Source organism: Psammomys obesus, unplaced genomic scaffold (genome assembly GCF_907164565.1).
Source record: "Psammomys obesus unplaced genomic scaffold, mPsaObe1.curated_primary_1811, whole genome shotgun sequence".
Classification (NCBI taxonomy): Eukaryota; Metazoa; Chordata; class Mammalia; order Rodentia; family Muridae; genus Psammomys; species Psammomys obesus.
In genome coordinates, this window is record NW_026596079.1 from 18,592,027 (window position 1) to 18,606,344 (window position 14,318).

At 45.9% G+C, this 14,318-nt stretch overlaps 1 protein-coding gene across 1 annotated transcript in view; it reads left to right on the forward strand.

Moving 5' to 3' along the window:
* The first annotated feature begins 400 nt into the window (after nucleotides 1-400).
* The window catches only part of Fbxo32 (F-box protein 32), a 39,597-nt gene continuing 25,679 nt past the window's right edge, over nucleotides 401-14,318 (forward strand). The window contains exons 1-4 of the mRNA XM_055626558.1: nucleotides 401-830; nucleotides 7,295-7,407; nucleotides 8,753-8,802; nucleotides 9,699-9,791. Of these exons, the coding sequence (XP_055482533.1) occupies nucleotides 715-830; nucleotides 7,295-7,407; nucleotides 8,753-8,802; nucleotides 9,699-9,791 (372 nt within the window). The 5' untranslated portion in view covers nucleotides 401-714. The remainder of the gene's footprint in view (nucleotides 831-7,294; nucleotides 7,408-8,752; nucleotides 8,803-9,698; nucleotides 9,792-14,318) is intronic.

A 14,318-nucleotide genomic window follows, 5' to 3' on the forward strand; every position in this document is an offset into this window, starting at 1 on the left:
GCCCCTACACCGTCCCAGACACTCTTGCTTCCCCAAGGTTGATCTGCTTGCAGAGACCGGTCCTGACGTTCCCAAACTCCCAGGGACTGACCGTTCCCAACCCTCTGAGCCGGCTTTCAAGCTGCACCTAGCTCGTCTAGGAGCCGAGGGGAGGACGCAGGGCCGAGTACAAGGCCGGGATCTTGGTGGCGCCCGGGAGGGGAGGGGGTGGAGGTGGAGAGAGAGGGTGCAGAGGTGCCCGGGTACCGAGGGTCAGCAGGACACGCGGCTTCAAGTTTCCACGGGCTCAAGGTTGAGCAACTGCGAGCCGAGCAAGAGCCGCGGGCGCCTCGGAAAACAAGGCGAGCCCATAAACAAAGCCACGTGGCCTCCGGGCCCGGGGGGCCGGGCTAAGAGCAGGCGGCTCTTCCGGCAACAAAGAGACGGGGCAGCGGCCCGGGATAAATACTGCGCCCCGACAGCCGCGCAGCATTCCCTGAGTCCGACGCGACAAGCGACCCTCCCCAGAGCCTGCGCCCTCTGTGAGTGCAGGGACCCCCGCCCCCCACACACACTCGCGCCCACCCAGGACCCGCAGCTCTCCACACGAGTTCCCCCACACTTGTCCGGGTCGCCGCCTGCGTTCCCCCAGCATCTTCCCAGCTCGGCGCATCTCCCGGGTCAGGCAGGCCCATCAGTCCGTCCAGTCCGTCGGTCACCTCCGCGCTCGGTACCATGCCGTTCCTCGGGCAGGACTGGCGGTCCCCGGGCCAGAGCTGGGTGAAGACAGCTGACGGCTGGAAGCGCTTCCTGGATGAGAAAAGCGGCAGCTTCGTGAGCGACCTCAGCAGGTGAGGACCATTCGCCAACTTCCAGGCTCTACCAAACCGATCTCAGCTGGTGGAGGATGGGGTTGAAGGGCGCACCGCTTGGGCAGGTGAAGGAGGGCAAGCAGCAGGCCTGGACCAGGATAGAGAGGGGCTTCCAACTGATGGGCCAGGAGTGAGGTGCCCGGATTTCTGCAGAGGTCGTCAGAAGAGAGAAAGATGGGTAATTTAGTGTCTCTTACTGATCAAGGTCAGTGTCTCTCAGAGGAAGGATTCCATACAGAAGCCAGGATCCCTCAATCTGGTAATTGGGGATCGGGTCCCTAAACACTTGAACTCAAGCGCGCAACTCGGGGGACTCTCTGCCTTTAGACACCGAAATTACACAGTTACTGCTTTAATTGGGCGCTGGAGGGTTGGCTGTTTGCCTTTCACTGTCCTGTGACAGGACCCAAAGAGAACAAGCACGGTAGTCACAAGCCGGATGATGGTCGTGGCCCTTGCCCTGAGTGCATGAAGGCTCTTCCCACGCACAGTAGACGGCTGAGTGGGCCGAGAAAAAGTGTAACTGGGAGGGGCATCCGATGGGCGCTCGGACAGCAGCCCTCCTGCGCACAGACTTACCGACTGGGTGGGACGTGGGGAAGCAGGGAGGGGGGAGGGCAGAGTAAGGAGAATGAAACGCTCCCGCTTCTGTTCGTCCTCCGCTGGCCCTCGAGACGCCCTGCTTCAGGAAGGACCAGGCACTTACACCTGTTTCCTGGCCCTTTCCAGATTTGTTACACAGTGAACACACTCCCATCCCTAGTGATGTCTGCCGGCTGCAGAAAGACCACCCAAATTTGAATTCTCACCTGAGAATTCTGTCGTGTGGTGCAAACTCTGAGGTCAGAACAAGTGCCCACTCATAGATGATGAGGTCGAGAATCAATCCCCAAGCTGGACAGCTGACTCCCCGGAACACCTGAGGCAGATGATAGTTGGTTGGGGAGGACTGGTGCAGTTGAGGTCACCCTGGGGTGCCTTCCCCTCCCACTTTCCTTTGACTAACACCCACATACCCCTGCATCCTTAATCTGACTTTTAACAGAGAGTTCTGTGAGTGGGCCGGGGCCCACTGTGTGAGATTTGCCAATGGTTGTTGGGTTAAAGATTTGGTAATTATCAAGAAACTGTGGTTATATGTGCGGCTTGACCTCCCAGGTCTCCCATTTGTTTGTGATTTGTAATGCTTGAATTCCCTTTGTCTCTCTTAATGAGGTGAAACAAATCATTGAGCTCGTGGCTTTCCAGGAGAATCAAATACATTAACCTTTGTGTTAGGCCCTTTAAGGCAGTCCCAGGGGAGTTTAGAACACTATAAAAAATCTTACTCAATAGAAAATCAGATAAATTACCGACTGTTGTCACCTGGCTGATTTCCAGAGAATGAAGGTAACAGTTATACCTAATGCTTTTTCCTCAACTAAGTGAGAAGGGGCCACACAGAAGCTTTCTCCTCCTTGGAACCATTTATCTTAGGAGCCAGACTCTAATATTCCAGCCCTTTGTTTCTGTATGAAAAGCTCAGCTTCACACACACAGAGACACACCCAGTGGCACGGCAGGGGTCCAGCCAGCTGCAACACGGTGACTTGCCCCAATAAAATAGAATAATAGCCCACTGTTTTCAGCAGGCCAGGATCTAAAGTGGAGAGACCCCAGTTCATCTGGGTGTCCACTTCATCCTTGCTCCACGAGGCAGAGAGACAGCTCACTCTCCTTATTCCAAAAGACCTGAAGATGAGTTAAACTTGCCCCTGAAAGCAGGTGGTGGTCGTGGTGCACACCTTTCATTCCAGCACTTGGGAGGCAGAGGCAGGTGGATCTCCTAGTTCGAGGCCAGCCTTGTCTGCAGAGTGAGTTCCAGGACAGCAATGGCTACACAGAGAAACCCTGTCTCAGAAAAAAGCAAAACCACAAACAAAAATGCCCCTGAAGGCTAATGAGGTTGGATCTCTTTATTCCTCCCTGACCCCTTTTTCTCGAACATCACACCTGCGAGCCGGAGCTGTCCCCCTTGGTCATCTTTGTCTCAGCAGCGATCAGTACTGTGACCACCTGCAGCCGTCTGCTGAGTCACAGTTGAGGAATGATTTGGTCATCTGCCTCTCAGCAGAGCAGCTGGCTGTTTGCAGGGTATTTTTCCCCCAGCAACCATAAACAATCCCCCTCCTTCCATAGCAGAGGAGTCTGCCAACTTCTTAAAAGCAGTAGCCTTCTGAGTCTGCGCTTGTGATCTCAAGTATCCCACTGTTTTCCGTCTTGGTTTTCCTGTGATGTAAGGTTTGGGCCCAGTGCCCGGCTGCCCAGGTGAGCTTGAATGCCCTCTCTTGTTCTAAGAAAACAAAAGGCAGGCCCTTTGTAAAAAAGAGGGTGGGTGAAAGTAAAGTGAAGTACCCAGGCACAGGCAGCTTCTCTAATTCCAGGTGCCATCCTGAGAGTTGCCCAGCAAGACTGAAGCATAAAGGTGTACTTTGGCGGGGTTATTGTTTACTGTGAACCATGGTTTGTCTGCCCAGTACACCTGTTCTAGACTCTGCTGGCCATTGACTCTATGGTTTAGGGCCCTGCCCTCCAACAGCCAGATGCCTGAGATCATAGAAGAATTGAGATAAGCATAAACCTGGCCTCTTAAAAAGTTGGAGCTGAGTCTGGCAGTGGTGGTGCTCACCTTTAATCCTAGCTCTTGGGAGGCAGAGGCAGGTGGATCTCCCAGTTGGAAGCCAGCCTGGTCTACAGATCAAGTTCCTGGACAGCCAGGACTCCTATGTAGAGAAACCCTGTCTTTAAAAACAAAACAAAACAAAAAGTTAAAACTGTGAGATAAAGAAGGAGGGCTGGCAAGTGTTCCATTTGTGAGGCAGATTAGAATTTTAAGGAGAGAACACTATATGAGCTGAAGCCATCCAAGAATGCTTCAAGGAAGTGGTGGTTGAGATGCCCCACACTGCCTCCTCCCCAACCACCTCTGCCCCACCCCAACTCCAGGATGAGTAATCTCAACTCTCTTCTCCAAGCCTGCACTTCTGCAGTTAAAAGCTCATTCCCCTATTACGTACTGTGTGTTGCTAAGGCTGGCTCAGGAAGGGGGATGTTGGCCTTGATACCGTGAATAAAAATAATAATAGAGATATTTCTAAGAGCACTAACTCTGTGCGAGGCAGTATTGTAATAAGCTTCATGCACTAGCCTGTTTCCCCAAAGCAATCCAGGAAGCAGCCTTTCCAAGTTTGGCAACCTGGATAGGACTTTGAGCAAAGGAGCATCAAAATCTCACCAGCCATAATCTGTGCTAATGAGCTACTTTGGATCCGGCTTGTTAAAATATTTCTCTTCATTACAAATTAAATAAGAAATAAAGTTCATGTTTCCAATCCCCTCCTTTATCTGCGGCCCAGATGGTCTTACTTATGGTCTTATTTTGAAAACTTTCCACTTCTGCAGTTGCCTTATAGTATTGTGTGTGTGTTTGATGGTAAAGTGGATGTTGCATGGATGGGAAAGGGCTTTTTTCCTTATTCTTGGCCTGAGCCTATAAACATCAAGGTTAGTAAAAAATAGTTATAACAATAGTAGAAGTAGTTACAACAAGAGTCACCAACTATTGTTGCATTTGGTAAGGAGAACAGCCTCCTTGAGATAAGGCTTTGATTATTTTAAATATGTATGTATGTATGTATGTATGTATGTATGTATGTATATTTTATAATTTGTAAAAGGTCATTTTTCTTGTTAAAAATTTGAGTTGTAATTTTCCATTGATGTTTGCATTTCCTGGAAATAGACATACCTGCAGTCTCAAAACAGCCACTGAATATATTATTGCTTAAAAGAAAACACAAGCAGACAACACAAATAAACATCACAGCCTTGCTCCCAAGCCTCCAGAATTCAAACCTTAATACAAAATTAAATGTATAGGGTTTTCCCTGTGCTTCAAACTTTTCTGCACTCTGCTTCATCAACAGTGTGAAATTCTTCTTGAACTGGCTTTTGAAATTAGTTGCTCCAGCCTCAAGCGGTTCACTCTTGTATCTGTGACAAAAGCAAATGCTCAAATCCCCTTGAACATTTTCCATTAGAAAACTATAAGATGGGGCTGGAGAGATGGCTCAGCGGTTAAGAGCACTGTCTGCTCTTCCAAAGGGCCAGGGTTCAATTCCCAGCACCCACATGGCAGCTCACAACTGTCTGTAACCCTAATTCTAAGGGATTTGTCACCTTCACACTAATGCGTATATAATAAAATTAAATTAAAAAAAAAGAAAACTATAAGATGGGCAGTGAACATTTAAACACTCTAGAGAGCCATCACAATCTGTGCTTAAACTGAAAAGCTGCTACAGACCCTTATGTGTGGCTCAAAATAAGATGACTTTGTTTTATGTTTCTCTACATATGGGATTTTTACTGTAGTCTGTGGGGTTGTGTGTATTTCTTTAAAAATAAGCCTTGCTGTGGTATTTTTGTACACAGAATGTTCTAGCTTTGTTTTCTGAAGCTTTGGGACTTCAGGGACCACTCAAGTGACTTTCCATCTTTTCTTTTTCCTCCGCTTTGATTAAAATTCTTTAAGTTGGCCTTGAGAATGGGAGTCCTGCTGTTTGTTCTGCCCCTTTCTTCTTGCTGACTTGAACCAGATCAGCCCTGGTCAGTGACTTTGTCTCCCTCACAGCCATGCAAGCAGACAAACACACACTCCGGAGTTGCACAAAGCCTGACCCAGAACACTCACCCTTGGCTCACTTCAGCAAGTGCCTCCGAGAGAGGTCATTTCTGCAACACACAGTCTGAAGCCTAAAAATATCCTGTTTCCCTGAATGAAAAAGAGAAGGCTAAAGACATTAGGGAGCTCAATAAATGGTATTAGGTGTGGCTTGACTGGTGGTTCGTCAGGTTTCTTCCCTGTGGGTTCTGAAAGCGGCACAGGGTGACATCAACATTTCAGTACGACACTAAGGCAAGTCCTACCTACTGAGACACTTACTGCAATGAAAGAATACTGCACACGGTTTCCAGCCTTCTTTTCCCTGTTATCATCTACACAAAGCAGGAAATAGAGATGAGCATATGTGCTTAAATTCATCACTACCAAAAAAATAAATAAATAAATAAATAAATAAATGAAATCACATTTTAAATTGTGCAGAGGACATCAGGAGATTAAAGGTCTGTTAATGTATTAGTGGACACACACACCTAATTTATTCAGGTTGTTGTAAATCCAGCCTGCCTCTGGATGGTGAAAGAGGCAGAGAATCCACCTTCTTGTTAAATTTTAGCATTTCTTCCCCACCATTTTTGTAGAAGGTATTCAGGGTTTTCTTTAAATCATGAGGCTATCACCCTTAGTCCCATGATACCTTTGTTTGCTGAGGGAAGTAGGCACCTGGCCAAAGCAGGAGCAGCCCCTCCTTCACTGACCTACGAACTGGATAAGCATATTTGATGTCTTCTCAGTGCCTCTAAGTTTCTGGATTATGAATTTTTCTGGTTTCTGTTAGGACCCAACATCTTAACCTCCCAGCCTGAGGCCTGGTGTCATTAGTAAGAAACCTAAACAATTAGCATCGTTTGCAAAATACGTGCTGGAGAGGGAGTTTGCAAGTCAGCATTTTGCAACTGTGATCATATCCTAAAGACACTGCAGCAACCTACTAGCTAAAGGAGCTTGGTTATATGTTTAAAGGATGAGTTGTGTACTGTGTGATTTATAGCTCAGTGAAACTGTTTATAAAGAGCAGGATGTGATAGCACATGCCTAGGATCCAGCATTCTGTACACCCAGTACTCAGGAGGCTGAGGCAGAGGAACAGTATGTTCAAAACTAGCCTGTGCTACATAGTAATTCAAAGCCAACCTAAGATACATAGTAAAATCTTGTTGTAAAAAGAAAGATGCTGGGATTAATGGGGAGACGGAGACAAATGAGTCTATATGAGTTTGAGGCCAGCCTGATGCACATAGTGAAACCCTGTCACAAAAAAGAGAGAAGAGGTTGAGGGTTAGAGAAGATGGAAAAGGAGGATGAGGAGGGCAAGAAGAGGGATGGGAAGGAGGAAAGATGTGGAAAGGGAAGGAAGTAGCCACAGCAGCTTAGAAGAGATGCTCTGCGTCATGCAAAATGCAGGCATTGTGTGGCACAGCGATACCAGCCATTACCCTCCCCTGCTCAGCACTGTTGTTGAAAGTGATATTGTAATGGATTGCATCGCTCTGAGAGAGTATAGTGTTCTATATCAAATTATAATAGAAAGCCCTGTTAGGAGAGGAACACATGCCCCCAGAAGTCTGTGCCTGTGCCTGCATGGACTTTTTTTTTTTTTTTCCCCAGATGATTTTATTGTTTTGTTTTGTCTGGGAAGCATATATGTTTAATAATCCAGTGAGTTATTTATAACTATTTACAGTTACAGTTGTTGCATCCCTCTTCTCTTTTGTTACAGTTACTGCAACAAAGAGGTATACAATAAGGAGAATCTTTTCAACAGCCTGAACTATGATGTTGCAGCCAAGAAGAGAAAGAAAGACATACTGAACAGCAAAACCAAAACTCAGTGTAAGTAATTTGTTTTGAATATAAGAAGAAAGGTGTCTGAAGACCAAACTCGTTTGGTAGAGTGCTGCCTAGGACACACAAAATCCTGGGTTTGTCCCCTTAGTACTGCATAAATTAGGCATGGTAGCTTTGGCCTGTCATCCCAGCAGGAAGATCAGAAGTTCAAAGCTATCATCCTTGCTACATCACAAATCCAAAGCCAGCCTGGAGCTGTGTGAGACCCTGCCTCAAAAGAAAAGGAAAGGCTGTTTGCAGATCCGTATGAATGGTTCTTAAAAAGCAAATTAGTGCCTCATGTAGTAGACAGTTGCCTTGATGCCTCCTATTTGGCTGGGGCTCCTGAGTTTGCACTCTCACAAACTCAGCTATATATTTCACAGCAAAATAAGCATTTTCTTTACTGTTCAGAGCCCTTGCCAGTTGAGTTTATCCCCTGCTTGTCACTTGAATTGGACTTAGGTAAGGTAGTTAGAGTACAGGAATGTAACCAGCTGAATCCATCCCAGCAATGCTGTGGTTTTCCCACTGTGTTTTGAGGCTTTGGAAATAGAATTGTGAGGCTTAGGATGTATCTCAGTGCTTGCCTCGTAGGCACAGAGGCCTGGATTCATCCTCTGTACTGAATGAGCTTGGCATCATGGCTCTCAGAAGGTAGGAGTGGGGAGAATCAGAAATTTTAAGTTGTTCAAGATCAAATCAGCCACACACGCAGTGAGTTAGAGGCCAACCTAGGAAACATAGACTATGTCTCAAAATGCAAAAGGATGGAAAAAGAAAATAGGTGTGTCCCTCTTACACAAATTGTATTCGCATGGTCTAGATATTTATGTATTAGCAGAGAATAAAAAGTTCTATTAAAAGCATGAATTATAAGTTATTTTCATTTAATCCACTTGATCTGTCTATTTCCCTCATGTTACCTATTCTGTGTTTAGTTTTTATGGCCTTGTATAAGTTTTTAGTTTGGCATTTAAAACAAAGGTAAGTACTTGAGTGTTAGGTTAGCTTTGTAATGTGGACATTTGGGACTACTACGTCTGATATCAAAGATTCAGAATGCTTCAGATAAAGCAACTTATAGCTCCAGTATTTAGACACCACAAAAACTGAGTATTTTCATCTCTTAATTGTTAGTGAAGTCTTTTTTTTTTTCTCAAAATATTTTAAACTTTGGAATAATTTTTTTTTTAAAGTGAGTCATGTTTAAAATCTTGGTAGGCCTGCTACAAATTTTTCTGATATAGTCTCTCTCTTTCTTTCTTTCTTTCTTTCTTTCTTTCTTTCTTTCTTTCTTTCTTTCTCTTTCTTTCTTAATTTTTTTCTTTTTTTCTTTTTGCCTCTCTAGATTTTCATCAAGAAAAATGGATCTATGTTCACAAAGGAAGTACTAAGGAGGTAAGCACCCATTGTTTGCTAAAACCACATGCTTAGTAATGCTGTACTTTCCTAAGAGAGAATTGGGCAACAACAGCCCTTTAATTCCACCAGGCAAGAGGGTATCAGCTTTCTGTCCGAGAGAGGGAGAGGAGAGAGCTCTCTTCAGACCAGCTTGGTGAGCAGTTAGCAATGAGAGGACTGATAATAAATCCAGTGAGTGTTTTCAGTACCTGCTCTTTGTGGTGTGGGTGAATACAAGACCTTATGTTAGCCATCTAGCGGCACTTGATAAAACAGGCAATTTTCTCACCAGAACATGAGCTAATATGCTAGAGTGACAGCATTCCTATTTCTTTCAGGGACCTTGGAATACCCCTCATTTCTGTATCACATCAGACCCAGAGAGGGTGGATCAGTGACAAACCCAAATAACCCAGAAACTTAGAACAGGATGAGATGGTATGCCAGAACTGCGTTTTCCCAATTCTCTGTGCACCCATGCTAAAAGCTCAAAGCTCGTTTTCTGCCTCACAAAAGCAAAGCATTACCAGTGGCTGCAGGGCAGTGCCACCGTGGAGGCAGGTAGAACCAGTCCTCTCCCCATGAGCACGTAGCAGACACTATCACAATGCCAAATAGCGGATGCTCAGTTCTCAGTGATACACTGTGCTTGAGCACGCCCAGGCTAGAGAGCCGGAGTGGCGCTAGTCATGAAAAGGGCTTTTCCCCCGGTTAGGCCCCAACTAAAGTAGCTACAGGCTACCACCCACCGTGTGTCTCCTGGGATTTGGAAAGGATAGGCCCGTCCTCTAAGACCGGGCATCCCACTGGTTCAGTGGAGTCCCCTGGACCACCCCTGAGAATAGCTTCTGCATGGCTGGGGTAATGTGTGCCTCTGTCTCGCTCACACACAGCGCCATGGATACTGCACTTTGGGGGAAGCTTTCAACAGACTGGACTTCTCAACTGCCATCTTGGATTCCAGAAGATTCAACTACGTAGTAAGGGTGAGTCCCAAGAGCCCAACTTTATCCAGACTCTTGAGTTGGGTTGTTAACATTCATGTTGTCCCAGGAGAGGGGGATTTTCATAACCCTGCGGGTTTCAGGGCAAATGGAAAACAACTCTCTCCAACCTCTCTTCCCCAAGCCCTAGAACTGGAGGGTCTAGATGGTAGCTGTGCTGTTGTCTCTGAGATGGACCCCTCAGACATGAAGTGCCATAACTCCTCAGTGAATCTGTCCATCAGTAAGTCAATCAGTCACTCCAAGTGAAAATTCACTCCTGCTCTTTCCACACCTGCCCGCTGTCTAAGTGGGAGCAGGTAGCAGGTAGCAAATACCAGTGAAAACCCCAAATTAAACTTGTATGGAAACCTCTGCTTGTTCTCTCCGTCTGGCTTCAGCTGGCTTTGGGGCACATCAGTCATTTAGGCCACAAAATGGTTGAGCACAAAACCCCTCACTGTGGTCTCCCACCCCATACTAAGTCTGACACTGCCATGGGGTCTGTTGCTTTCTATTTAAAACTCTTTTTTGAAACAATCAATGATGTAATATAAGTAAGTTTAACATGACTTTGAAGCTATTGAGGCTATTTGGGTGATTGTTTTTGCACACACACAAACAGTGCTGTAACATTTTCTGTTGATGGTTTGCCCTGGAAAGAAGCAGCTGTTTAGGTTGGGGACTCTGGAGTCAGAGGGAATTTTCTCCTGTGGGCGTTGCTTGGTTTAGCTTTTGTTTTCTTTCTTTGGGTCTCGAAGCTTTTCTGTGCCCATCACACGGTCAGATGACTGCTGAGGCTCAGCCAGAGGGATGACATTCAAGCCCCCTTGAGGCCTGGTTCATTCACCTGTCATCTGGGTAGATGCAGGCTGCCCGTGCAAAGTGACCTGGCGAGAGCCCAGGCCTTCAAGCAACAGGTTGGAAGCCCTGGGCTGAGCCCATGACACATGAGCAACTCTGTCCACTCTCTGGCTGAGTTGTTCTTCAGTCCAAGAGGGATAAAAATAAGAGCCCTCCTTGGGCAAAATGTTCCTGTCCCTCGGTGTGACTCTGCTGGTCTAGAGAGGTCATCTAGTCCTTGCAAGGCCTGCAAACTAGTCTGGAGGGTTGGAAATGGGCCCAGGGATATCTGGAAGCTTCTGTTGCTAAGAATATGAATAGTTTCCATCATCTGTGTTAGAGGAGACACTCGGATCTGATTACGTGTTACAAATCGATCATCACAATGATCTGGTTTTAGATGGCTTTCCTTCCTACCGACTTTGCTTTCCAAAAGAAATAAAGCCGTGGGCCCAGATTATAACAGCAGCATACATTTTCACCTTTGCTCTTTTCAGTGTTCCTATGAAATGTAGGCGCTTATGTAATTTCCATGTAAACCAACAGTACAGCCAGATGACTGACTTATCTGAGGTCACAGGGCTGTGGGAGGAATAAAATGTGGATTTGAAGACTGGATATTCTTAAGAGCTCATATTTGTATCTGCCTCCCCAGGATCTTTGTAAGCAGAGGCTTAAAGTAAATGTTATAAAGTCAGGCCCTTCTTGGTTTTCTCTTCCGGAAGAGGGGTGTCCTGGATATCAAAGGGAAGGTGTGGGAACGTGGTGGTGCTTTTACACATGGCTGAGCTCTGCAGATTAGAGTCCTGCTATGCAGGCTCAACCAGTAATATTTAATATTGCCTGCCTACCAAAACTACCACTGAGTCCCTGCAAAGGGGCCTTGGAGGTTGCTACGTAGGAACCACAGCTGGCTGCCAGGACACCAAGGCCGGAGAATGCAGCAGATCTCAGCATTGGTTGTGCATTGTAATCACAGAGATAGTGGGCACCTGCCCCAAGAGCTGTGGAATTAATTAATTGCAGGTTGTGTGTAGGTAGTGGTGTCTTTTAAATATCTGTCAGGGAAATCCCAGTGAGGTTTAGAGTCTGCAAACTAAGGAAGGAAATTTTTTTCAGGGCCCAAATGTATTTCGCATAATGAAGTTTTAAACAGGATTCACAGCATCAAATTATGACGCTGTGGCCCATCTGTTATGCATGATGGGAAGAGGGGAGCCCCACCCACTTTACAGCTTGAAGTCCAAACCATATTAGCTATGGTACCTTCCATCAATCAATTACTTTGACCCTCTAACCTGTGGAGCTGTGTCAAAGCCTTTCTCCAAGAATGGGACGATGCAGTGTGAAAATGAAGATAAAGGGTGTGGAAAATGTTATGTAAGTTTCAGCGACTGAAGTGTGTACAGCCATCTTTCTTGAGCGATTAAGCTGGAGAGTCTGGTCTTGCAGATGAGGTACAGTGAAAGAGTTGCCTGTTCGCAGTGGGACTTCTGAGGTGCTGAGAATAGCTGGACATGATAGTAAACACCAGTCTTTACCTGAACACCTTCCTTCCTCAGCGAGTTCCTTAAGAAGGCTGCCTTACTGAGAACCAGGGAGAAGAGGCAGCAGGTAAAGGCACTTGCCACACAAACCTGGTAACCGAAGTTCAGTGCCCTGGACCCACATGGTGGAAGGAGAGACTGACTCCACGCAGTGTCCTTGAGAAAAACCCTGCCTCAAAGCAAGATGGGAGGAGGAGAGAAAAGATGTCCTGTGCTCTCCATACACTTGCTGTGGCATATACACATACATGCTCAACACACACATTACGTACACATGAAAGAAAAATAAGTATTTTTTTTAAAATGGACCTCTCCCCAACATAGGTCATTATTCAAGAGGGGAAAAAAAAACTGCATTATTGGGATAAAAATGGAATTCAATTAAAACTCCATAGCACCAATTTAAAAAAATGACCTAGGGCTCTGTGGTATAGAATGCCTACTAGAATGCCTAGTATGTGTAAAACCCTGGATTCTAGCCCCAGCTCAGAAAAAAAAAATTACTGTATATGCATATATGTATATGAGTGTAATTATTCCCCTGACATGGCTGAGTATAGTACAAAGTATAGCTGGAATTGGATTCAGACTTGTATTACTTCAAAGTATGTGGTATTTTCACACCTGCTATTAGCCATGAGGGCGACAAAAGATAAATAGACGTGATACTGCCTTAAGGTCTAAAGTAGGAACCGGGCAAGCTCCTCAGGCCACTCTGGCCTCCTACGTGTGTTTGTATGCACCACAAGCCAGGAATGATTTGTATATTTTTCAAATTTTTTTTAAAATTAGGCAGATATAATAATCAGTAAGACACTAAAATTATGCACAGCCCAAACATCAGTGTCCATGCAGTGCACAGAGCCCAGCTGTGCATATTTGTTCCATCCTGCCTATGGCTCTTTCTGTGCCAAGTGAAGGTTGGACTCAGAGTTGAGTGACAGTTCGTGTGGCCTGTAACCCTGAAACACTTACTCTGCTTTAAAAATGCCTGACCTCTGCTGTGGCGTCCAGCTGGTGGTTTGGGAAATCTGTACTGCAGTTCCCTGAGTGTGAGGCAGAGTTTGAAGGTACCTGGTAGGCGCTAGTGTTTAGGAGGTAACCTGTGAAGACTAGAGGAACAGTAGGTGGCATAGAGGAGGTAGCCTCTTAAGTCTCAGGAGGGAGAATCTTTGTCAGCAGCTTATCCAAAAAAGACTATCAGGAAGGAGAAGGTGGGGGTTGAAAGTGGGGTCTTGAGGAGCAATAAAATTCAAGGAGTCTGGAGAAAGCAGGCAAGGCGCCTGTCTATCCAGAGATTATGGAGTAGAATATTCCATCTGGATAAACGTAGCCGAGCATACAGGCTCAGCTGAGGCTCTTACCATGCAAACCTCTGTCATTCACCCTGTAAAACGGGAGTGATGATCACCCCGCTCTCTCAGAGCTGTAGCTAACAGCATAAATGTGTGAATCTTTCATACCTAAGAAGTGGATGGGTGGTGGTGATGATGCTTCAGTGAGATACGGCTAAACAAGGAGGTAGACTTAAGAAGAGGCTTTGAAGCCAGGCATGGTGGCACATGCCTGTAATCCCAGCACGCTGGGAAGCAGAAGCAAGCAGAGCTCTGTGAGTTTGAGGCCAGCTGGGTGTACAAAGCAAGTCCAGGACAGCCAAGGCTACACAGAAACACCCTCTCTTGAAAAAACTGAAAAGAAAAGAAAAAGAGGTTTTGAGTGTGAGGCTTCTTTATGTGACATCATCTGGAAGACAGGAAGGATCCATAGGGAAGAAAAAGTCAAAGAGTAGAGATTGCTGAAAAGGCATTATTTTAGTAAGTGATGATTTATGATAGCTTCTGACATTAAGTCAGTTAACGGTTATCTCTTTGCAGTTCACTGATCCCAACCCAGTACATCTACTTTGATGAGAACAGCCAGGCCGTTCAGTGGGCAGGAGTGGCAAACTTGAAAAAGCAAATGTCAGGGAGTTGAGTGATTCCTACAAGGTTGCCCAGCCAAGAAGAGACACAGGGCATCTAAACCCAGTCCTCTGTCCGCCATATGCTCAGATGGAGAAATGCAGGATGGAGTCGCCCTTCTTTAATTTAGTGTGTGTGTGTGTGTGTGTGTGTGTGTGTGTGTGTGTGTGTGTGTGTGT